The 12,130-nt window shown below is 41.9% G+C and overlaps 1 protein-coding gene across 1 annotated transcript in view; it reads left to right on the top strand.

Moving 5' to 3' along the window:
- Nucleotides 1-2,777, top strand: part of TMEM248 (transmembrane protein 248) — a 30,148-nt gene extending 27,371 nt beyond the window's left edge. The window contains exon 7 of the mRNA XM_077294373.1: nucleotides 879-2,777. Coding sequence (XP_077150488.1) covers nucleotides 879-899 — 21 coding nt within the window. The 3' untranslated portion in view covers nucleotides 900-2,777. The remainder of the gene's footprint in view (nucleotides 1-878) is intronic.
- The last annotated feature ends 9,353 nt before the right edge of the window (nucleotides 2,778-12,130 follow it).

Here is a 12,130-nt window from a genome sequence, read left to right as displayed (position 1 = left end):
GATCAAACTTAGGTTTTCCATCACGGAATGGCATGTAGAAAATCTGCAGTGTATCAGCGAAGGAGATGTTACTAAATGTTGTCCACATGCATTTAATTTATTCTGTGTATTTTCACTGCGGATTCGAATGGGGGAAATGTGCTGCTGACAGTCCGCAGCTTATTGTTTTGCAGGTAGAAATGCCTAAGGTTATGTTCGCACAATGCAATTGTGCTGCGTTTTTATTGCCACGATTTTCAAAATGTGATAAGATTTTCCAAAATCGAGGTAAAAAGTACGACACAATTGCATTGTGTGAACATAATCTTAGGGCGTTCCACATGGATCTGATGTGCTGCAGGTTGTCCGCAGAAGGTCTCATCCTCTGAAATCCAAAGTGACAATCCGGGGCTTCCTCTGCTCTATGTAAGGCCTCATTCAGAAGTCTGATTTTCACGTACGACTGCTATCTGTGGTTGTTACATATAGACTATCAGAGGTACAAGTGTTATGGAATATTTACACGTCTGATGTTTTGTTTTTTTACTTGAACCAAGTGGTCCTTGGATAATGTAAAAAATGTCAGATTTTTGATCTTACCTTCACAATGCAAGTCAATATGTTCTTGAAAAAATCGGACTGCATTCAATGACATCTGAGTGCAGTCCGATTTTCACAGACTGTCAGAATGAAGGAGGTGGAGAAATGTATTTTTTTTGATTGATGTATGATAATCGGATGACTCTCATGCCCCACTCTGATCATAATTGGTCCAATTTTCTCGTACGTGAAAAATCTGAGGTCTGAATGAGGCCTAAGAGGCAACTTGATTCAAAACCAATTTTGCATAATTACATTTCTACCAGAAGGTCCTGATTTTTTTTCCTTTTCTTTTCCAGGTTGCTCTCTCTGAAGCATAACCATCATCTGTCCCATCAGTAGATACAACTGGAGTCATTGCCTGTTGACCCCACCAGGAGAATGTGTCCTGTGTCCTTCGAGGGGGAGGGAGGAACACACAATATTGCAATGTTGGTTTCTTCCAACCAAAGACATTTCAAGTGCCTGTAATTGATCTGTACATATTTATAAATAGGTACATATGAAGAAGCTCGGTGCAAACGTTCTGCGTAGCAAGAACTTGCCTTTTGCCCCTTGTACCTGTGGAATAGCTGTCGTTTCCTTGTGTAGATACGTTTTAGTGGATGTTTATAGTCGGCAGTGCGAGTTGCCTGATTGGTGGGTATGTCTAATGAATGAGATCTGATCTCAAGCAAAGCTGCACTTTTTGTTTTCAAAATCTGGAAAAATCACATGTTTGAAAGGAAGAAATATGGCTGCTGCATGGAGAAGGCCTGTAATTCTGGTAGCTCTATATTAAAAGCATCCATTCTTCATGATGCACCTGTTTTTGGATTTTGTATATCCTCAAAATAACATTTTTCAGCTCTCGCTGTGAAGTGGATATATAACACCGCTGATTCGCAAGGGCAGTGTCTGTTTATTGTTTTCATGCTAAGTATCCTGAAACCTTGAGATGGTGTCCTCAAGTAGGGGAATAATCAAAATAATTTGAGATGACCCTTCTAAGCTCTGATGGCGCTGTCTGTCGGAAATGTTATTATGAGTCATTTACTTAAAGGGGTTGTAGATTACCTGGAGCCCTACCAATTGCCAGATTGGAGCATTTTTTTATCGTTCGAAAGGAAAGGCGGTACACTAATGATTGTCCACTGCTCCATTCATTCAGTATAGGGCTGCCAAAAAGCCCAGCAGAGCACTCAGCAGTCCTATAGAAACCAAACCGAGCGGCGGTCCATCTTGGGGAATATTGTGCTATTCTAAAAGAGATAAAAGTGCCCCGTTCTAGTGATCGGTGTGGATTCCAGCCATCAGACCCTTTTTGATATGTTACCCGGGACCGGTGGTAACTTCTTTTTACCCTTTAAAGGCTTTGTAACCAGAGTTTATATCCTGTTTATGTAGCACTCCATTTGTCCTATCGGAATATATTGCATAGGCATTGGAGACCCCAATTAAACAGATTGTTTGGAGTTCTTAAAGAAGTTTAGACTTTTTTTTGTTTTTCTCTTCCCCCCCCCCCTAAAATTCAGGCTCAATACATCTAGTTCTCATCATACAATCTTCTGCTAAAGCCGTTCACTGCCCGCAAGAGTACCACGTTGTTGTGGCAAGGGCTTGCCTGTAGCAATCACATGTCTCTCGCCGATGTGTGATTAATATTTTATTCTTATTTTTCCAATGAAATTCAAGTAAAGCCACATTCAGGCAGCCATTTTATTGTTTTCTTTATTAGAAAAGAAATGGCACCCCTTTTTAATGAGTTTAAAGATGAAGACCTACACATCTATACATACTAGCCGATGCTGTACTTTACTCTTCCAGTTGAGTTTCTTATGGTCTGCTACAAAATAGATTTACTTTCCTGCTTTTTTTATAGGTAATATAATAGTTATTAGTAATTTTTCTAGGTTCTCGTGCAGCTTCTGGTCTTTAGAAGAAGCTACAGGGGAATCATGCATTACATTGAACATCAGTCCTTAAGTATGGATCCGCCACCACAAACCCACTTACTGGCTTTCTCTCAAACCATTTGCTATTTTTCTTACTTTTCCATTAATCATGCTCATGACAAATCACAGCTGCTTCTGTTTGAGTTTTTCATATTTTTGTCACTTTTAGTTTGTTTGGACGTGGATTGCTGAAAACCACGTAGCCTCCTGGTTTATGAGGAATGCTCTTTGGTTTTCTAAATAAAGCTATCCCTGGTACTGTGACTGCTGCATTTCAATTCATTTATATTACCTAAACTAGATATTAAATCACGTAACATTAAAACATTGTTTTCTTTTACGTTTTTTCCCAGTCTTGCCAATTGTCTTACATCTCATTATAATAGATTTGGTAAATCTACTGAGGTACCTGCATAACTTTTGATAAAACTTTCTCCAAAATCAATTAGTTTAGCTTACTTTATGCTCTACTGGTTCTAAGAAAGCTGGTCGATGGCCCTAATATCATTCCAGTGTTCTAGAGTGTTGGAGATTTAAGAAATGTCTTCTTCAGAGGAGGCCTAGAGTCTGGCATAGTATATACAGCTGAAAAAAGTGACAAGTCCATAAAGTCCAACCTTTAATGCTTCTGTGTTGATCCAGAAAAAGGCGAAAACCCCATCTCCGACATGGGAAGAGAGAGCAAGAGGATCTGCAATCTTGGACCTAATTCTTACCAACAGGGAGGATATGGCTGAGGAACTAAAGGTGGCTGTAAATTTAGGAATCTGCAATCATGCTATCCTTTTGAATTTTGGAGTACAAGAGGAGAAAGACCAGGAGGACCCAGACTTTAAGGTTGGACTTCAGAAAGGCAGATTTTAATGGAATCAGAAAGAGAATGTGAAAGGTCCAGTGGCTGGATGTTCTAAAGGACAGAAATGTCCAGAAAGGATGGCAAATGTTGCTAAATGAAATTCTCACCACATAATCTGTAACAATTCCAAAAAGAAGAAAGAATTGGAAGCATTTAAAGAGACCAGGTTGAATGAACACAGAACTTAATCACTTGTTAAAAAGGAAAAAAGAAATGTGCATGAAATGGAAAGAAGGGGGCATATCTAAAGAATATAATACTGTTTGCAGGGAATGCAGAGCAAGAAGTAGAAGATATAAATTAGCCAGTAATGAAGTAAGGCTTGCAAGCAATATAAGAAGGATTTGACTGGTATGTCAAAATAAGTCAAAAATGCTGTAGGATTTTTACAGTATGAAAAGGGTGGAATGGTCACAAATGATGTTGAGAAGGACAGACTTTTAAATTCCTATTTTGCATGTGTGTTATCTAAGGCTACTTTCACACTAGCATTGTTTGGAATACGTCGCAATGCGTCGTTTAGGAGAAAAAACGCATCCTGCAAAGTTGTCTGCAGTATGCGTTTTTTCCCCATAGACTTACATTAGCGACGCATTGCAACATATGGCCACACGTCTAATCCGTCGTGCGACGGATGCGTCGTGTTTTGGCAGACCGTCGACACATAAAAACGTTCCATGTAACTTTTTTTTATGCGTCGAGTTCGCCATTTTCGACTGTGCATGCGCGGCCGAAACTCCGCCCCCTCCTCCCCGCTCATCACACTGGGCAGCGGATGCGTTGTAAGACTGCATCCGCTGCCCACGTTGTGATTAATTAGCACACTGTCCGTCGGGCCGACAGTTTGCGACGGCCCGTACCGACGGACTAGTGTGAAAGTAGCCTAAGAAAGCAAATGCAACATCAACTGATCTTCACAGTGCCATCAAAGGAATAAAATAATCCATTCTATACATAAACAGAAGGTAAGTGAACACTTGTTTAATTAAAATGAATTTAAATCTCCTGGTCCAGATGAATTACATCCTAGGATACTGAAAGAGTTCGAAGAGGAAATTGCAGAACCATTATCCAGAATCTTTGAAAAATTCTGGAAAACAGGAGAAATCCCAGAAGATTGGAGAAGGGCAAATGTTGCCCTTATCTTCAAAAAACGAAAGAAGACAGAACCAGGAAATTACAGGCCAGTGAGCCTTACTTATATACCAGGAAAGATCTTTGAATAAATTATTAAACAGCATGTATGTAGGTACAATACAGTAACCAGAGCAAGCAAGTCATGCCAGACTAATCTAATTTCCTTTTATGATGGAATCACTGACTGGGTATATCAGGGAAATGCTGTGTGTGTGTGTATGTGTGTAATATATATATATATATATATATATATATATATATATATATATATATATATATATATATATATATATATATACACACACACATATCTGCTCGAAAAAATTAAGGGAACACTTTAACAACAGAATATAACTCCAAGTAAATCAAACTTCTGTAAAATCAAACTGTCCACTTAGGAAGCAACACTGTTTGACAATCAATTTCACACGCTGTTGTGCGAATGGAATAGACAACAGATGGAAATTATTGGCAATTATCAAGACAAACTCAATAAAGGAATGGTTCTGCAGGTGGGGACCACAGACCACATCTCAGTAGGAATGCTTTCTGGCTGATGTTTTGGTCACTTTTGAATGTTGGTTGTGCTTTCACACTCGTGGTAGCATGAGACGGACTCTACAACCCACACAAGTGGCTCAGGTAGTACAGCTCATCCAGGATGGCACATCAATGTGAGCTGTGGCAAGAAGGTTTGCTGTATCTGTCAGCGTAGTGTTCAGAGGCTGGAGGCACTACCGGGAGACAGGCCAGTACACCGGCCAGTGCACCAGGAGACGTGGAGGGAGCCGTAGGAGGGCAACAACCCAGCAGCAGGACCACTACCTCAGCCTTTGTGCAAGGAGGAACAGGAGGAGCACTGCCAGAGCCCTGCAAAATGACCTCCAGCAGGCCACAAATGTGCATGTGTCTCCACAAACAGAACCCGACTCTGAGGATGGTCTGAGTGCCCAACATCCACAGATGGGGTTGTGCTCACAGCCCGACACCGTGCAGGACGCTTGACATTTGCCACAGAACACCACGATTGGCAAATTCGCCACTGGCGTCCTGTGCTCTTCACAGATGAAAGCAGGTTCACACTGAGCACATGTGACACGTAACAGAGTCTGAAGACACCGTGGAGAGCGAACTGCTGCCTGCAACATCCTTCAGCATGACCAGTTTGGCAGTGGGTCAGTAATGGTGTGGGGTGGCATTTCTTTGGAGGGCCACACAGCCCTCCATGTGCTCGCCAGAGGTAGCCTGACTGCCATTAGGTACTGTGATGAGATCCTCAGACCCCTTGTGTGACCATATGCTGGTGCTGTTGGCCCTGGGTTCCTCCTAATGCAGGACAATGCCAGACCTCATGTGGCTGGAGTGTCTCGGCAGTTCCTGCAAGATGAAGGCATTGAAGCTATGGACTGGCCCGCCTGTTCCCCAGACCCGAATCCGATTGAACACATCATGTCTCGCACCATCCCCTAACATCACGTTGCACCGCAGACTGTCCAGGCATTGGCGGATGCTTTAGTCCAGGTCTGGGAGGAGATCCCTCAGGAGACCATCCGCCGCCTCATCAGGAGCATGCCCAGGCGTTGTAGGAAGATCATACAGGCACATGGAGGCCACCCACACTACTGAGCATCATTTCCTTGTCTTGACGCATTTCCACTGAAGTTGGATCAGCCTGTAACTTCATTTTCCACTTTGATTTTGAGCATCATTCCAACTCCAGACCTCCGTGGGATATTAGTTGTAATTTTCGTTGATCATTTTTAGGTTTTATTGTCCTCAACACATTCCACTATGTAATGAATAAAGATTTACAACTGGAATATTTCATTCAGTGATATCTAGGATGTGGTAATTTAGTGTTCCCTTTATTTTTTTGAGCAGTGTGTGTGTATATTTATATCTAATATATTACACTAGATGGAGGCCGGTAATGTCACGATGGGGGCAGGCTTTGTAGCGTTGAGAATCTCATCCCCCTCCCCCCCCCCCCCTATGTGCTCATGTACTCAATGACTTTTGCATCTCGTGGCTCATGTGCTTGACGCCTACACTTATATGCATTGTTTTTGTCCCAGCGCTGCTGTTGCTCTTCAAGAGTATCATTTGCCCGTGTTGTCTTCGACATTTGTGCCTTTGCTGCTTTCCTTTCATTGTCATTGGCATACTTTTTAGGAGTGTTGGCGTTGATATTTGCTTTTTAACCCCTTTCTGCCAGCTGACAGAATCCCCTGCAATGGGCGCAAGCTGAATCGCTATCCGCCCGCACCCATGAACTAGCTAAATGCCGTTGTCAAACTGACAGCAGCATTTAACAAGCGCGGACGGGAGTACGCGCACCGCTGAGCCCTGTCACGTGATCGGGGGTCCACGAGACCTCCTATGGTTGTTGATGGCAGATTGCTATGAGCGCCAGTCTTTGATCGGCGCTCATAGCAAGCCTGTAATTCTACTGCATAGGGGCGATCTGTGCATCACCTGTATGTAGCAGAGGCGATCGAGTAGTGGATGCTTCTAGCCTCCCATGCAGGCTATTGGAGCATGCCAAAATTTAAAAAAAAAAAAAAATACAAAAGTTCAAATCACCCCCCCTTTCGACCAAAATAAAACAATAAAAAAAATCAAACCTACACATATTTGGTATCGCCGCTTTCAGAATCGCCCGATCTATCAATAAAAAAAAAGGATTAACCTTATTGCTAAACGGCATAGCGAGAAAAAAAAAAACAAACGCCAAAATTACGTTTTTTTGGTCGCTGAGACATTGCATTAAAATGTAATAACGGGCGATCAAAAGAACGTATCTGCACAAAAGTGGTATAATTAAAAACCGTCAGCTTAGAACCCAATAAATAAGCCCTGACCCGCCCCCAAATCACAAAAAATTGAGACGCTACCGGTATCGGAAAATTGCGCAATTTTTTTAAGCAAACTTTGGAATTTTTTTTTACCACTTAGAAGACAACCTAGACATGTTTGGTGTCTATGAACTCGTATTGACCAGGAGAATCATATTGGTAGGTCAGTTTTAGCATTTAGTGAACCTAGCAAAAAAGCCGAGCAAAAAACAAGTGTTGGACTGCACTTTTTTTGCAATTTCATCGCACTTGGAATTTTTTTTCCCATTTTCTGTTACACGACATGGTAAAACCAAAGGTATCGTTCAAAAGTACAACTCGTCCCGCAAAAAATAAGCCCTCACATGGCCATATTGACTGAAAAATAAAAACGTTGCGGTATTCGCGCTGCCGCAGTAAATCAGATCGCCGCCATCTTTGCGCAGACAGATAGCGGTGGTCACATTAAAACTGCGCATGCGCTTCACCTGTACAAAGATGGCGGCGGTCAGTGAATCATTCGGCTGATCCCGGTCGTGACGGTGTTCCGCTGGTGGTACTGCGCAAGAGGCTGCGTACGGCGTATTCAGTGTGTGTGTGTGTGGTGTGATGGTGTTCCGCTGGTGGTACCACGCAAAAGGCTGGTACCAGCAGCAGTTTCCATATTGAAACACCCATCACTTGGTGTCTGTGAACTTTCTCCGCTTGAAATTCTGGGATCCGGGCACATCTGGACAGAACAGGATGTGAAGACATTACAAGGTAAGTATATATTAGAAACAAAAAAATGTGTGTGTGTGTGTGTGTATGTATATGTGTGTGTGTGTGTATGTATATATATATATATATATACACACGTTTATTTATACATATATATATTAGTGTATGTGTATCTAATATATAAAGCTGAATGTGTGTGTGTACGTCTGGACCCCGAGAGCGTCATAGGCTATGTTATGAGGCGAAATTTTAACCCCGCGCGTTCCAATTCACCAAACAATTTTGCCCCTATCAACATAATGGGGAAAAAGTGAAAGGAAAAGTGTTGGAGGCGAATTGACAGCTGCCAGATGTGAACAAGGGGGACTTAAAGAATGAGAGCGATGGCGCCAAAGAGTATATACTGTACAGTTGCTAAGGTGGGGCCCCGACATGGGATACTCACCACACACGGGGATATGAACAGACACACAAAATGCGCCACACACTACCACGTGCTTGAACACCTATACCACCCTCCGCACACATTGCACCACACGTACACCAACCTCGCCACATAAAAGTCGAAACACAAGTTGCCGCTCAAAACTCGCCACGCACAAAACTAGGCTCACGCAAAACTCACCACACGTACAAAACTCACGTCATGGAAAACTCGCCACACGCAAAACTTGCACACGCGGAAAAATTGCCACATGCACAAATGTTGCAACACATGCAAAAGTTGCCTCACACAAAACTTGCACATACTCAAAACGCACCACACATAAAACTCGCCACGTGCAAAACTTGCCATGCGCAAAACTTGCTGCACACAACTTGCTACGCTAACCTGTCACATGCAACTCGACACAAAAAGTTGCTACGCATGTCGCCACACAAAAGTCACCTCACAAAAGTCGCTACATGCATGTCGCCACACGCAGCTCAACACACACAACTCGACACATGAAACTCACCCTAAAACACACACAATCTGGTATTATCCTTCAAAAATAAAAATCTGATTAATAAGCAGACAAACTACAAGAGCAACAAATGTACCATATAGGAATCCGGCAGCTGTCAGTCACATGACCTGTCTATTATGTGTATGTGTGAGCTAATATATACTGCCAGGGGGTGGGCTTACTGTTGGCTGGGGATTTAACAGGCTGCCAATTTAGCTTACAAATACTGAGGTAAAAATACTGACCAAATAACGTGTGAACACGGTCTAATACAGGAGGAGATGACATACAGATATATACTATATACAGGAGGAGATGACACAGGTATATACTATACACAGGGGAGATGACACACAGGTATATACTATATGCAGGAGGAGATGACACACAGGTATATACTATATACAGGAGGAGATGACACAGGTATATACTATATACAGGGGAGATGACACACAGGTATATACTATATACAGGAGAGGTGACACACAGGTATATACTATATACAGGAGGAGATGACACACAGGTATATACTATATACAGGAGGAGATGACACACGTATATACTATATACAGGGGAGATGACACACAGGTATATACTATATACAAGAGGAGATGACACACAGGTATATACTATATACAGGGGAGATGACATACAGGTACATACTATATACAGGGGAGATGAGACACGTATATACTATATACAGGGGAGATGACACGTATATACTATATACAGGGGAGATGACACAGGTATATACTATATACAGGGGAGATGACACACAGGTATATACTATATACAGGAGGAGATGACACAGGTACATACTATATACAGGAGAGATGACACACAGGTATATACTATATACAGGAGAGATGACATACAGGTATATACTATATATAGGAGGAGATGACATACAGGTATATAGTATATACGGAAGAGATGACATACAGGTATATACTATATACAGGAGGAGATGACACATAGGTATATACAATATACAGGACGAGATGACATACAGCAGGTATATACTATATACAGGAGATGACCTACAGGTGTATACTATATATAAGGGAGTTGACAAATATGTATATACTGAGGGGAAAATGAGAGGTGTGAGGTGAAAATGAAAAGGTGTGAGTGCAAATTGAGAGAAGTGAGGGAAAATAGTGGCGTGATCGGAAAATGACAGATGTGAGGTCAAAATGACAAGAGTTAGGGGGGAATGAGAGGAGTGAGGGGGAAAATGAGAGGCGTGATGGGAAAATAAGAGAAGTGAGGTGCTATAACTAACCACAGATATTTACTATGCTCTTCAGCTAGTATGTGTGAAAATATATATATATATATATATATATATATATATATATATATATATATATATATATATATATATATATATATATATATATATATATATATAGTGCCTAAAAGTAGTGTTCAACCCCCTGCAGATTTAGCAGGTTTAATAAGATGCAAATAAGTTAGAGCCTTCAAACTTCAAACAAGAGCAGGATTTATTAACAGATGCATAAATCTTACAAACCAAAAAGTTTTGTTGCTCAGTTAAATTTTTATAAATTTTAAATATAAAAGTGTGGGTCAATTATTATTCAACCCCTAGGTTTAATATTTTGTGGAATAACCTTTGTTTGCAATTACAGCTAATAATCGTCTTTTATAAGACCTGATCAGGTCGGCACAGGTCTCTGGAGTTATCTTGGCCCACTCCTCCATGCAGATCTTCTCCAAGTTATCTAGGTTCTTTGGGTGTCTCATGTGGACTTTAATCTTGAGCTCCTTCCACAAGTTTTCAATTGGGTTAAGGTCAGGAGACTGACTAGGCCACTGCAACACCTTGATTTTTTGCCTCTTGGACCAGGCCTTGGTTTTCTTGGCTGTGTGCTTTGGGTCGTTGTCTTGTTGTAAGATGAAATGACGACCCATCTTAAGATCCTTGATGGAGGAGCGGAGGTTCTTGGCCAAAATCTCCAGGTAGGCCGTGCTATCCATCTTCCCATGGATGCGGACCAGATGGCCAGGCCCCTTGGCTGAGAAACAGCCCCACAGCATGATGCTGCCACCACCATGCTTGACTGTAGGGATGGTATTCTTGGGGTCGTATGCAGTGCCATCCAGTCTCCAAACGTCACGTGTGTGGTTGGCACCAAAGATCTCGATCTTGGTCTCATCAGACCAGAGAACCTTGAACCAGTCAGTCTCAGAGTCCTCCAAGTGATCATGAGCAAACTGTAGACGAGCCTTGACATCACGCTTTGAAAGTAAAGGTACCTTACGGGCTCGTCTGGAACGGAGACCATTGCGGTGGAGTACGTTACTTATGGTATTGACTGAAACCAATGTCCCCACTGCCATGAGATCTTCCCGGAGCTCCTTCCTTGTTGTCCTTGGGTTAGCCTTGACTCTTCGGACAAGCCTGGCCTCGGAACGGCAGGAAACTTTCAAAGGCTGTCCAGGCCGTGGAAGGCTAACAGTAGTTCCATAAGCCTTCCACTTCCGGATGATGCTCCCAACAGTGGAGACAGGTAGGCCCAACTCCTTGGAAAGGGTTTTGTACCCCTTGCCAGCCTTGTGACCCTCCACGATCTTGTCTCTGATGGCCTTGGAATGCTCCTTTGTCTTTCCCATGTTGACCATGTTTGAGTGCTGTTCACAAGTTTGGGGAGGGTCTTAAATAGTCAGAAAAGGCTGGAAAAAGATAATTAATCCAAACATGTGAAGCTCATTGTTCTTTGTGCCTGAACTACTTCTTAATACTTTAGGGGAACCAAACAGAATTCTGGTGGGTTGAGGGGTTGAATAATAAATGACCCTCTGAAAAGACTTTTCACAATTAAAAAAAAAAATAAACAAAGAAATAACATTCTTTTTTGCTGCAGTGCATTTCACACTTCCAGGCTGATCTACAGTCCAAATGTCACAATGCCAAGTTAATTCCAAATGTGTAAGCCTGCTAAATCTGCAGGGGGTTGAATACTACTTGTAGGCACTGTGTGTGTGTATATATGTACATATGTGTATGTGTATTTGTGTATGTATATATGTGTATGTATATATATGTGTGTGTATATATTCAAATTCAAAGAAGCTTTATTGGCAGGACTAAAT

The sequence above is a fragment of the Ranitomeya variabilis genome, chromosome 3 (assembly GCF_051348905.1).
Source record: "Ranitomeya variabilis isolate aRanVar5 chromosome 3, aRanVar5.hap1, whole genome shotgun sequence".
Taxonomy (NCBI): Eukaryota; Metazoa; Chordata; class Amphibia; order Anura; family Dendrobatidae; genus Ranitomeya; species Ranitomeya variabilis.
Note: the sequence above shows the minus strand (reverse complement) of the source record. Positions and strands in the feature narration are given on the sequence as shown.